This window comes from Crinia signifera, chromosome 6 (assembly GCF_055691185.1).
Source record: "Crinia signifera chromosome 6, ASM5569118v1, whole genome shotgun sequence".
Lineage (NCBI taxonomy): Eukaryota > Metazoa > Chordata > Amphibia > Anura > Myobatrachidae > Crinia > Crinia signifera.
The window spans coordinates 142,752,914-142,767,203 of NC_139222.1; the positions used below are offsets into that span (position 1 = coordinate 142,752,914).

At 43.1% G+C, this 14,290-nt stretch overlaps 1 protein-coding gene across 10 annotated transcripts in view; it reads right to left on the reverse strand.

Annotated features, from left to right (window-relative positions):
* Positions 1-14,290, reverse strand: part of TANC2 (tetratricopeptide repeat, ankyrin repeat and coiled-coil containing 2) — a 454,397-nt gene that overhangs the window by 146,572 nt on the left and 293,535 nt on the right. For all 10 annotated transcript variants that reach the window (XM_083147487.1, XM_083147485.1, XM_083147486.1 and 7 more), the window contains one exon: positions 1,366-1,548. In XM_083147487.1, coding sequence (XP_083003613.1) covers positions 1,366-1,548 — 183 coding nt within the window. The remainder of the gene's footprint in view (positions 1-1,365; positions 1,549-14,290) is intronic.

A 14,290-nucleotide genomic window follows, 5' to 3' on the forward strand; every position in this document is an offset into this window, starting at 1 on the left:
GCCCAGCAATCAGGCATACGCCGCCCAGCCAGACTGGAATGCCACCCTGTGCAAAACTCCGAATGGCATAGCATGGCTTGCGAAAATGGATGGTTACCACCCCCAACTTAACGTCAATCCTCTTGCGAAAGGCAGTAATTAAAATAGTAGAATGAGCAGTCTATCGATAATCGCCCAGCCTGCTTATACACAGCCATGTGATCAGGTATGAATTAGGCTCACAGTTCACTGTACAAAACACAAGGGTCCTTCCGAGCAATATCTTGTACTTTCTTGTCTAGTGCGTACATTCAACATCATTAACAAAACACGCTACAGCCAGTGGGCATAAGGGGGTGTGGCCACCGTCCTGGGGCAGCAGCATCAGGCTCTGACTGCTAATGTGACGTCACGTGAGTGACAGCGGCGGCCATGACTGGGGGGATCGGCGGAATGCGTGCAATCGTGTGGGGGGTGCCATTAGGGGGTGCCTGTGCACCCCTAGCACCCCCCGTGCACACGCCTATGTGCACTTAACAGACAGGTGGGCGGGCGGCTGTGGCGGGCAATGTATGGAGAGAGCATGCAGTGAGTCATCGCTGTTTACTCCGGACATCGCCCACCACGGACACCCACCTGCCTGTCTGTTAAGCGCACATAGGCTGGCACGCGCATGCACAAGCTCCGCCGGCGCCACCCTAGCTACATTAAATCATCAACAACCCCCTCTCTCATCTGTTCAGATGAGGGAGGACCCACTCTCCCCCAGTGACTCCCTCACTGCCAGAATCGGCAAGTGTCTATGCGCCCCGGGAAGGTCCTCACCAATATCGCTGGGTACATACCATTGCCTAGTGTGTACCCAGGTTTACCCAGCTGACTGGTGTTGAAGAGATTTTTTTTGACCAGGATAACAGCTCATTACTAGCAGTAGTGGGAGTGAGCAGGCGGTCTATTCCACTGTCACATATGGGACATTTGCATATGATTTACCATATCAATTTATGTTGAAATGCAACCCCAGGAAGTTTTTTCTTTTCTACCCCACAAAATTCATTTGTGACGTAAATGAGAAACCAAGTGTACCACCATTTTGTAAAAGACATTTCAACTTGATCATTCCCATCCAATCCAAATAAACAACCTGTCTGTTTTATTTATTATGAAAACCTATAAAAGCTATAATTTAACTCCTCATCCTACGTTGAAAACACAAAAGATACACAGCTGCAGATTTTTCTACGGTTTCACATAGGGGATATGTTAGTAATTTTCATAGACTGGCCCATAAGCAAGGTCTTTTTACTGCCGGAATCCTTATTTATAAAATGTGTCCTGCAGTTAATGCAGTCCCAACATGCTCTGCCAGAGGCTGCCTTTACTTACCGGTTAGTTTCTTGACAGGTTGCAATCGCACACTGATGGCTTGGTGGGTGAGAAGGGGGGAAGAGGGTAGCGAACGGGACATGCCCTCCATCATACGTATATGCTGCATTCCTTCGGTCACAGGGAGAGGTGTGATGGAGTAATCCGGCTCAAATGCACAGTCGTTCTCAGATAAGGAGCCACCTGTCAGGCAAATTTAAAATATTAACATTATTAACAAGATTCATATTAGCAGAATATAATAAATAATACATAATAAAAAAGAAAGCATAATTCTTAGTTAAAAAAAATGGTACTTGTTTAGTTTCACGGCGGCCAATCTATCGGATGCAATATAGGCCAATATATCAGCCGATCTGATGCGATTTTTGTTCATAACCCCACTATCCACTATGCATGGAGTTGATTTTATATAGTGTGGCGAGCGCAGTAATCCGTGTCCGCTCGCCATGCTTCGGGCTCTCCACAATATATAAAGTCAACTCCATGCGTAGTGGATAGTGGGGTTATAAACCGGTAAAAAATCGTATCGCATTGGATCGCCGATATCGCATCCGATATATCGGCCACTGTGAAACTAAACAAGTACCAAAAAAAACAAAGTATCTTTTCTAAATTTGTTAAACAGTGACATCCTCATGGATGTATGGCATGAATTAGTTCAAGCCATACATTCTAAAACATATTCTTAGATATAAATGAACAAATCAGAAGTCCTCATATCTGGAAAGGACGGATGCCACTGGAGCAGAGCTGGCCAAAATGTTGATTGCGATCTAACCCATGTCCCATGCAAATATCTGCTGAAGCCTCTGAGAGGTTCTCAGTGGCTTCAGCGTTCCCAGTGATGCAGTGCACGGGTGATGTCACCCACGCATGACAATTGGGGAGCCTGCGGCAGGAAGATCAGCAGTGGTGGTGGGAGTGCTCAGTGTCAGCGGCATGCCAGCAAGCTGTACCCAAGCAGTGGGGATGTTGACAGCTATACAGTACAATTTTAAAGTGGGGACATGTGAGGACCGTGTGTCATACTGTGAATTTCTGCTCATTCCGTGTGGCAAAATTAATTTTAGCTCATTCTGTGTGGATCCCGGTTACAAAGGTCTAGAAACCCCTGCACTAGAGGCATAGTTACACTGGGTTCTCTAGTTAACCTACCTCACCTGTGGATAAAATATACAATTCCCACTGTACTGACAGAATGTAGACTTACAATGGGTTCAGTAGTAAACATATTGCATGTTACATATAAAGCCACTATTCGCCACATGCCTTTCCCAACATTTCTGCCTTCTCTCCCATCAGAGAAGCAGACATCTTCCTCTCTTTCTCTCCCCCAGCTACAAGACCCCATTCCCTCCCGCCTTATTTGTTTCTCTCCGGATGCTTTTCCCCACACATACATATATTATTATATATGACTTGCTCTTTGGTTACCAGAGATGACTTACCCAGCTCTGCACACTGCTGGCCCATATGAGCAATGCAAAATGCATGAATATTTGCTGTATTTTAAGCCATTTGTGATATACTGCTTACATAAGATTATCTTTATCACATAACCACATAAACCTTATAACGAATATATGGATGGCTCAGCTGTAGTGTTTGTTTTGAAGTCTTTGTGAGACTATATATATGTTGGGTATTATCCTTATTGGAAACATCATATGTTGTATAAAAAGAAAAACATATATTGGAAACCAGACATGTTTTACTGCTGCCATTCAGGTCTAAAGCTGTGTACACACGGGGGCGATAGGGGCTGAAATTGCTGGAAATATGGTCGCCTACAACCATATTTCCAGTGACGGGAGTGTGCCCTGGAAATAAATCGACGGGTGCGCGCTCACGTTTTCAGCCCCAATCTAATCGCTGGTCGCAGGAGCTTGCTCCTGCGTCCAGCTGATTACCTCTGCGGCTCCCGCGGCAGAGGTTCCCTTTTATCAGCGACCATCTCTGGTTACTGATGAAAAGGAGACACTGAGCAAAATGGACACTTTACATTTAGTCAGGCACAACAGCCCTAGCAACAGATCCAATGGTGAGCCACTTTAAAATAAGAACATTAACATCGGTAAACATTCCATGTAGACCATTTTTTGAAGTAAAAAAAAATAAAAATACAATTCATTTAAACCAGACTGTTTGAACTGCAAAAAAAAATTGGACTGCAAAGGGTTACATTGAAAAGATATAAAAAAAAAATCCACATATGTGATTTATATTTGATTTATTGTTCACAGTATTGGACGCTGATTCACTATTTTGAGTATCGCTTTGTGTTAATTCCCACTAGCAGGGTGCTGAGTGAACATTTCAGCAGCTCCCCTCCATCATATCATATTTAAACCACATACAGTATTAGAGGTATTGCCATTTTCTATATCTATCAGAATCAGAATCATCTTTATTGGCCAGGTATACTTGCGTATGCTTGGAATTTTTTGTGGTAACAGTGCAGCATCAATCAGGGAACACAAAGGGGGTGGGAAGAGAGGCATAAACATACATCACATAGATTTCACATGTATCTAGAAAAGTTCGAGTTAGTATTTGGTATGTTCAATACGGTTTAGTTGGTGGACAGCTATTGGGAAGAAGCCTTTTGTAGTTCTTGTCGTCTTTGCTGGGATGGACCTAAAACGTCTGCCTGACGGAAGGGGTTCAAACAGGTTGTGGCCAGGGTGTAGCTTGTCCGCCAAGATCTTTCCTGCACGCTTATTGACCCTGGCTAGGTATAGTTCTTGGACAGTGGGGAGCTCCGCCCCAATGATCTTTTCTGCCATCCTCACCACTCTTTGCAACTTTCGTCTGTCATTCTCGTTTGCTCCTCCGAACCAGATTGTGATCGAGGAGCAAAGGACAGACTCTACTATGGCAGTGTAGAAGATGAGCAGCAGCTCCTGCGGGATGTTGAATTTCTTGAGTTGCCTCAGGAAGAACAACCGCTGCTGAGCCTTCTTGACAGTAGTAATGATGTTGGGACCCCATTTGAGGTCGCAGGAAATCTTTGTTCCTAGGAATTTGAAGGAGTCGACCCTCGACACTACTCTGTCAGATATTATGAGTGGGTGCATGGCATTTGGTTTCCTTCTGAAGTCCACCACCATCTCCACCGTTTTGAGGGGGTTGAGGTCAAGGTTGTTTCCGCTACACCATTTAGTTAGCCGATCCACCTCCCGTCTGTATGCCAACTCGTTTCCATCCATGATTAGGCCGATAACCGTTGTGTCGTCTGCAAATTTTATAATTTTTACTGACTGTTCTGCTGAGGTGCAGTCGTTTGTGTAGAGGGAGAAGAGCAGGGGGGAGAGGACACATCCTTGAGGGGCACCGGTGCTAATTGTGCATGTGTTTGAAATGAATGCGCCTGCTTTCACCGCCTGTTTCCTTTCAGTCAGGAAGTCAGTGATCCAGGAGCATGTAGGTTCTGGGACTCCTAGTGAACGGAGTTTTGGCTCCACGATGTGAGGGATGATAGTGTTGAATGCCGAGCTGAAATCAACAAATAGTATCCTTGCATAGGTGCCTGGACTGTCCAGGTGCTGTAGAATGTGGTGAAGCCCTAGGTTGACTGCATCCTCGACACTTCTGTTTGCTCGGTAGGCAAACTGCAGTGGGTCGAGGTGAGCATTTGTAACAACTCTCAGGTGGTTCAGCACCATACGTTCAAGCACTTTCATGACCACTGATGTTAGTGCAATCGGCCTGTAGTCATTGAGGTCTTTCGCAGTTGAGCTCTTGGGAACCGGGACGATAATTGAGGCTTTGAAGCAGGTGGGGACCTTGCACATTTCTAGTGAAGTGTTGAAAATCCTGGTAAAGATAGGGGCGAGCTGTGTTGCACAGGTCTTGAGGGCAGATGGAGACACTCCGTCTGGGCCTCCAGCTTTCCTAGGGTTGACCCTCTTAAACATTCCTTCTACCTCTGTTTGGTCCACCTGAAGAGTCTGGGGGTGGCAGTTTTGGAAGGAGGGTGGGCAAGCCATTTTGCCCCGGTCAGGGGTAGGACTGATGCAGGTAGCTTCCTTCTCGAACCTGCAGTAGAAATCGTTCAGCTCGTTCACTAGTTTCTGGGTCATGGTGGAGGGGGTTCGAGAGATCTTGTAGTTGGTTATAGCTTGCATGCCTCTCCAAGCTGACGCGGGGTCATTGGTTGACAGGTTGTTCGCCAGCTTGTCTGAGAATCTTTTTTTTTGCCAGCTTGATTTCCCGTGTTAGGGAGTTCCTGGCCTGTTTGTACAGGACAATATCACCACTGCGATAGGCTTCTTCCTTTGCCCGACGGAGCTTCCTGAGTTGACCGCTGAACCATGGCTTGTTGTTGTTGAAGGTGCGTGCTGTTTTGATTGGCACGCACAGGTCCTCGCAGAAACTGATGTAGGCTGTCACTGTTTCGGTCAGATCGTCTAGGTTTGTAGCGGAGGATTCAAAGACTCCCCAGTCTGTGCATTCGAGACAGGCCTGAAGCTTCATTTTTGCCTCGTTTGTCCAGCTTTTGACTGATCTGACCACTGGTTTAGCTGACCTTAGCTTCTGGGTGTAAGTTGGTAGAAGGTGGACTATGCAATGGTCAGAGAGGCCCAGAGCTGCCCGGGGGATAGCCCGGTAAGTAGACTTGATAGTGGTGTAGCAGTGGTCTAAGGTACGTCCTTCCCTGGTGTGGCATCTGACTTGCTGTCTGTACTTCGGTAGCTCTTGGGACAGGTTGGCACTGTTGAAGTCGCCCATCACTATAAGCAGTGCTTCCGGATGTTTGAGTTCTGTGTCTGTTATCCTGGTGGCCAGTTGGAGTTGGGCTTCTTTCGCATTTCCTTGGGGAGGTATATACACCCCCACCAGGACTATTGAGGCAAATTCCCGGGGGGAGTAGAATGGGTTGCATTTAATGATGAGTGTCTCTAGTTGAGGGCTGCTTGATTTACTCAGAGTTTTTACGTCGTTGCACCACCCTTCATTTATGAAGAAGCAGATACCTCCTCCCTTGGTTTTTCCGGTGAGCTCCTTGTATATCCTATATGTCTGTCCCCACTTTATTCAAAGCTGGTATCGTCTCACCCATCTTAAAAAATCCCTAACTTGATCCGGACTCTCTCAATAACTGTAAACAAGGAAAGAGGGAAAGTGGACTCTTTTTGTGGGGCACTCTTTGAAAGAGTGCCCCACAAAAAGAGTCCACTTTCCCTCTTTCCTTGTTTACAATATATCACGGACTCAAGGGAGCACCACCAGCAAGAAAGGACACATAATTTCCCATACCAGGGTAAATAACGTCCATTACAGCTGGTTGCAGGCAACTCAGGCCAAAACCCACTAGCATGGTGAAGAGGTCTCACTTGATCTCTTCTGACATGAAGTGGGCATAACCTTGTGCGGCTCCCAAACCCCATCCCTTTACCTCTCTCAATAACTACAATCCTACCTCTCTCCTAACTGAAGCCTTCAAGCTCTGTTAGCATCTCTGCCTCAATTTATTATTTTCTACTTATTCTCATCTGGACCCTCCTCTATACTGAAACTGCCCTCACCATGGTCAGCAATGATCTGCTCATGACTAGTCCAAGTGTTACTTCTCCATCCCCACCCTCTTCAATTTATATGCCACCTCCGACACAGTCAACTATACTCTGCACTTCATTGGCCTCCTATAGTTAAAATCCTACCTTACCAACTGCTCCCATTTGTGCCATTATCTGCACCTCTATCTGGTTTCCCAAGAGTCTGTTTTTGAAACCTTTTTTTTCTCACTGGGAACCACATCAGCTCCTTGGACCTTTAATACCATCTGATAACACAACAAAACTTCCTATACTTACCACTTTCTCTCCTTCATCTAAATATCGGTCACCCAAATCGACTCTGTCTATTTCATCCACCACTACGCATTCTACTTTGGTCTCCTGCTATGCGTGGAATTTGTGCAGATAACCTACTAGTGTTTTCTGTGTATACTTTGTATAGCTCTGCATACACTTGTTGGCTCCAAGTAAATGAACAAAAACATTTTATTATCTTTATTGAACAGATAATATTTCATGTGCCAGATGGTGGTTTTAAGAGAAAAACATATTTTCTGAAAGTACCTACTACAGATGCAACATTTCTGTTTGCAATCAACACGCAGTAAATTATTTTATTTATATGTGCAAAAAAATAAATACGATTCTATAGATCATCTTCATGGTAGAAATTCTGGACGCACTTATAAATAAATGCCTTGATTTCAGCTTATTGATAGCAAATACTCTACAAATGTGTACGGACTAAGAATATTTATACATAAATATCAAGTCTTATCTCTCTTTAGTGAAAGATTAGACAAGTCATTGCTATAGTAGCAGTCTGGGAATTGAGCCAAGTGGCTGGTTAATCTTTCCTTATTTCATTACAACCACATTTTTGCAAGTTATTCTACAAATCTCAGTAAAAAAAATCCCAGATAGAATATAGCAAGTAGTTCCATCACTGAGAAATGTTACACAGTCACGCTGGGCGTAGTGGTCAGCATTACTGCTTCACAGCACTGAGGTGATGGGGTCGATTCCCACCATGACCCTAACTGTGTGGGTCATGGCGCTTGTGTGGGTTTCTTCCAGGTACTCCGGATTTCTCCCACAATCCCCAAAACATAATGTAGGTTAATTAGCTCTCATAAAATAAACCCTAGAATGAATGTGTGCGCATGTGGTAGGGAAGCATATGGGTCATTGGATCGACCCATATTAGGTTAACATGCATTGAGACCACCACTGAAGGTCGACATGGCTTAGGTAGACACATGAAATAGGTGGACATGGCTAAGGTCGACAGGGTTGGCAGTCGAAATGCTCACCGTCCAAGTGTACCGCTGTGCTTGCCATGCTCGGAACACTATTCTATTCTCCCTCCACGCTACAGTGGATGGTAGGGCATGAAATACCACCTGTCAGCACATGTCATCTTAAAAAAAAAAACATTAAAAAACTCATGTCGACCTCGCCATTGTTGACTTAATGCAACCTTCCAACCCTGTCGACCTTAGCCATGTTGACCTAATAGGGGTCAACCTAATGACCATAACACCCCTCCCCCCAGGTAAAATCTGCCACTGTAGGGAAGACAGATGCAGTCTGAGACTGAACTGGCTTTACTGTGACTGGCAGAAACTTCCAGTCACCAAGGCAGTCCCATTGGAAGGTGTTCCCTCACTCTGGGATGCCTCTCTGCCGCTCAGCAACCCATAAAATCTGGGGATTGTGCATACACAGTACCTACGTCAGTACTGCGCAGGTGCCCATCTGTTTTATAGAGGCGCCGGGACTGTGATTTCCCTTCTATGGGCTGCCATAGAAGCTGGCCGCATGCGCAGTACAGAGAATTGTACTGCCCATGCACCAGTCCCGGTGCCTGCCATCATAGTACAGGCACAGGGAACAATGCGTCTGTGTGTGGCGGGTACCAGGAGGAGTGGCAGTGCAGCCCCCCTGCTGCCAAAAGGTACGAGCCACCACTGACCATATTCCATAAGCAATATAGATGGTTATCTCCACTGGGGTGAACTAATAAATAAAGGCATGCTGGTGTCTTTAAAGTGTTCCTTTCACATACTAAGGTGAAGGGAGACGTTTTTGGGGCTAACTCATTGTACAACTCAAGTGATAAGAAGCTGGTGTGTCGTCTGTAACATACCCAAATTAAGGACATTGCATAATCAGTCCTGACTTTCTAGTGAATCATATTAGCAGGTTTGCCCAACGGCATGAAGAATGCAAATTTTTATGGAGTTGGATAATTATTTTAATTATTGTCAGAGTGGGCTTAATAGTAAAAGAAACTCTCTATAAGTGAGTACAATGAATGCTGCATCTGTCACTTTATGCTGCACAGAATGCCAGCAGAAAAGATACATAAAACCATAAACAAGTAGATACAAACTTAGGTACTACTTGCTATTCAGTTGTTTGACATCTAAACGTATATGTAGCATACCTCCCAACTTTGGAGGAGGCGGGACGACTTGCTGCACTGTATCTTTCAATTCTGGAGCTCTGTTGACGGAGCATATCGAACATGTATATGCAGCAATAACTGTGTGGAGTTTGTACATTCTTCCTGTGCTTGCATGGTTTCCACCCACAATTAAGAGAATGTAGGGTTATTAGGTTACTGTGTTCCTGATAAAAATGAACCCTAGTATGTTTACTTGTGGTAGAGAATATAAGACCATGTGGGCAGGGACTTATGAGAATGGACAATAAATATTTATCAAATCACACAGAACACATGTGTTAAGGTACCCAGACATGGTGCAATTGTTCTATACCATTTGGACTAGATCGCATCGCATCTCACCGCATTGGTTTTGCATTGCAATGAGATGAGATGAGATCTAGTACAGTAGTATGTGCAGCATGTTCTTTTTGAACTGTGCGATGATATAAGTGATAGGAGCACGCATCTCATCGCAGCCAGCAATTGTACCGTGTATGGGCACCTTAATTGGATTACTGGAGAAGTCCTGCATCAATAACAGTAAGTTACTAATACCTTTTTCACACCGCAAAAATAACCCAAGTCTTTGCTGTGTAAAAGGGCCATTTGTGAAAATCCAGGTCCAGCAACTTGGCATTCCGACCCGAGTTAAAAGAAGGGTTTTAAATGGGTGGTTGGGTCCAGTTCACACTATAGGGAGGAAGCAGTGCCAACTGCAAACGTTGCTTCCTCCCCCACCCCATCCCATCCCATCCCGGACTCATGTTCAAATCCCGGGTGTGACCCGGCATTTGTCATGTGAAAGCGGTATTATATTATAGACTAAAGGAAACAGGCGATAGTCACAATAGAGCATATCCAACTGGTAGGTAAGGCATAGGTTTGAAGGATGCGATTTCATAATACTTGGGGAGTATTTTACCTTTACAGACTTTTTTTTTTAAGTCCTGGATGATCTGTTTTAATTTGGGCCTATTTTTTTTTTTCTGCAGAATTCAGTGCAACTGAAAACAGATAAAATGTCAGCATTCATCACAGTGTTGCCTTTCATGAAACATACGTTACCACATGCAGGATGCAAATTTTATTAAGAGAAAAGTTCATGTAAACTTAGTGACACATAGCATGCAAACAGCAGCCACACGCCAAACATATATGTACAGGCCACGGTTCCTGGATATAAAATGTGTGGCAAATTGTGAATGTGAAAAGGGCATTTTCTAACATCCTAACATCACATCATCTGCAGGCAGTGAGTGAAACTACAGGTACATCTCTTTCTTCTTCACACATACAGAAACACAAAGGCAATCACATATACAGAAACACACAGAGACTAGCTTTTGCTTTGAGCTGGCTTAGCTAGTTCATATACAAGTATGTACATTTCCAAAATGAATTTCTGAACAATTAGCAACAGATTTCAGAATATAACAGATGCAGCTTTGAATATGGTCATCTGTCCTGACTGATAAAATACTGATTATCAGGAAGAGCTCTCGGTGGTATGTTTATATCTGAAGCGGAGGTTATTTGTACTTAAGTGTGTTTCTATTTGGTGTTTAGCAGTCTTTGGCGTTCAAACACTGCAACTGATCATTAATCCATCAGAAACACAAATCTTTAGTTACAGGATTTGATTAATGCCCCTGATTATGCACTAGATGGCAGTATAGTAAAACCTTCAAATAAGCAGTTTACAGTGTACTGTGTCAGTGGATACAAATTAATGACAACACAGCACAAGAAATATTGAAAAGCTATGAAAAGGTTCACCAGCCAGTCTGAAGTAGCTTCCAGTCATGCAGTGGGAGCAGCGGTCTCAAGTATAGGTAATGTTATACACTTCAAGTAGGGCAAATTACTCATCCATGCAATTTCCAAGCTTGTTCCAGATGAATATATGTCTACAATTCTACTGGTCATTTTTGTAAAGCTATTATATATATATATATATATATATATATATATATACATATATATATATATATATATATATATATATATTTATCTGCAGACAGCATTGTCCAGCATTTTCCACTTGGATCAGAAATTGAGGTGTCTTTAGCCGATACCCATATATGGTATATCCACTCTACAACTGAACATCGGATACTGTTGATCAGACACTGTGGATCAGGCCAACTATACTGCTCAGATCTTGCCGGCAGTCCTCTATAGATGGGATGGTCCCGTTAAATTAAAACATCAAGCTCTTGCACCCTTAATAGGGGCGCAAAGAAAGTTGTGGACACCTTTGTATACCTTTTTACCCCATTTGGGGAACTTCGGATATTGGGAGTCTGCTCTACCGAGGGGAAGGTTATTACAGCCTGTAAACTTTGAAGGCCTAACTCGCATGTTTTAAGCGTTTGAAATCAAATCTAGTGTAAAACCCCTGATGAAGTCTTTGTTAAGATGAAACGCGTCGGGTTATTGATATTGCATTTCCGAAAAGGATACAATGTCCAGATGTGATTCTAAAAATAAAGCATTCTGGTTTTAAGATTACACATTGTATTGGGTTACTGTATTGTACACGACTGTAACTGGTGGAAGTTCTATTAGGTGGTAAAAGCGCTCTCTATACCTCTTGTTTCTATATATATATATATATATATATATATATCTATATATATATAGAAATATATATATATATCTATATATATATATATATATATATATATATATATATATATATATATATATATATATATCTATATATCTATATATATATATATATGTAGATTTTCCTATTGTAATCCAGCAGGACTCCAGGAAACACCCACACCAGTCAAACTAGAATCCAAAGTAATGCTTTAAAATGGCATATTTATTCAGCCCAAGCTCGCATCAACCAGAGATTTGCAGAAAGCATATTAGACACCCAGCAGGCAAATTCATGCAAGATACATTACGGGTCTCCTCGACGGCCGTTTCGGTGCTAAACAGCACCTTTCTCAAGAGGGGTCATCTTGAGAAAGGTGCTGTTCAGCACCGAAACGGCCGTCGAGGAGACCCGTAATGTATCTTGCATGAATTTGCCTGATGGGTGTCTAATATGCTTTCTGCAAAGCTCTGATTGATGTGAGCTTGCGCTGAATAAATATGCCATTTTAAAGCATTACTTTGGATTCTATTTTGACTGGTGCGGGTGTTTCCTGGAGTCCTGCTGGATTACAATAGGAAAATCTACCTCTGCATAATTATTTCCCAGCACAGTCCACAATATACCTGTCAGTGGGTGCGGTTGCGCTTTGGATTATATATATATACATATATATATATATATATATATATATATATATATATATATATATATATGGTCAAAAACAATCTGCACACTTGTATAAGCAAGAGTGGGCGGGTGCACAGTCACATAAAAGTAACTAGCAATATTGACATGAGAAACTGGCACACCAGATATGCAAAAGTAGAAAAATTTATTTCATGAGGGCCTTTTCAAAAGGGCCAAATAAAGTCCATGCAGTGGGAGTAAATGAAAAAATCACAAAAGTCACAAGAATATACTCAACACGATCCCCTGCAGGTCCGCCATGCTCGACAGCTGTTTCGGTCTGATACCGTCGTCAGGAGCATGCTAGACTGGCAGAATGAACAGACATATATAGCAGTAGAGATTGACTTAAACAAGCTCACCTGTACACCAATTAGACAAGGTGCGAGAGGGATCAAGCCACAAGCAATGGAAGCTAAGACAGCGTGCAGGCGGAGAAGCCGGAACTGACGTCACTCAGGACAAAGCCGGAGGCCCGTCACCAAGCGCGTCGCGACGCGCTTGGTGACGGGCCTCCGGCTTTGTCCTGAGTGACGTCAGTTCCGGCTTCTCCGCCTGCACGCTGTCTTAGCTTCCATTGCTTGATCCCTCTCGCACCTTGTCTAATTGGTGTACAGGTGAGCTTGTTTAAGTCAATCTCTACTGCTATATATGTCTGTTCATTCTGCCAGTCTAGCATGCTCCTGACGACGGTATCAGACCGAAACAGCTGTCGAGCATGGCGGACCTGCAGGGGATCGTGTTGAGTATATTCTTGTGACTTTTGTGATTTTTTCATTTACTCCCACTGCATGGACTTTATTTGGCCCTTTTGAAAAGGCCCTCATGAAATAAATTTTTCTACTTTTGCATATCTGGTGTGCCAGTTTCTCATGTCAATATATATATATATATATATATATATATATATATATATATATATATATATATATATATATATATATATATATATATATATATATATATATATAAGAAGCCTTATATATTAAACTTCAATCTCCTTGAGAACAGGACTGTTTACATTAATACAACACCTTAAATACAATATGAATTGTAGGCAATCATATTCAAGCTCCCACAGCCAGATAAAATAAATAAGTGCATTACCATATAAAGGGATTGGAGAAATGATATTACGGTAGACATAACACCCAGAGCTGAGCACTGACAATGGCTTAAACTGGGTACACACTAGTTGATATATCGTAGGTGGAATTCAAATGCCCGTCTATCTGTGATGTCTGTACATCAGTGTGTATAGCTTACCTAATTAGTCAGTAGGCTTATACTAGTAAGATTTGGGCCGATTTCACCCGATTGCGATGGATCAGGGGGAGTTATCAGCCGAAATTCCCTCTGACCCGATCCCATTGAGTCAAACCCTACAGATTACAGGTGAAGCAAAGCTGGCACACACCTCTGTGCCAGGACAAGCAGCGGTGGGGTCCGGGCAGCAGCGGGGTCTGGCAGCTGAATTTAAAAAAAATTGTCTTTAGAAAATATTTTTTTAAATTCAGCAGTTGCCCAGCACCTGCTGCAGCTCTACGGGAGTTTACATGTGATCTATTGCATGTAAAAATGGCATATAAAGTGCCAAATCGTAAGTGAGCTTCCCAGGGAGCTGCCGTGGAAGCTCAAGGGCAAATTGGTCCA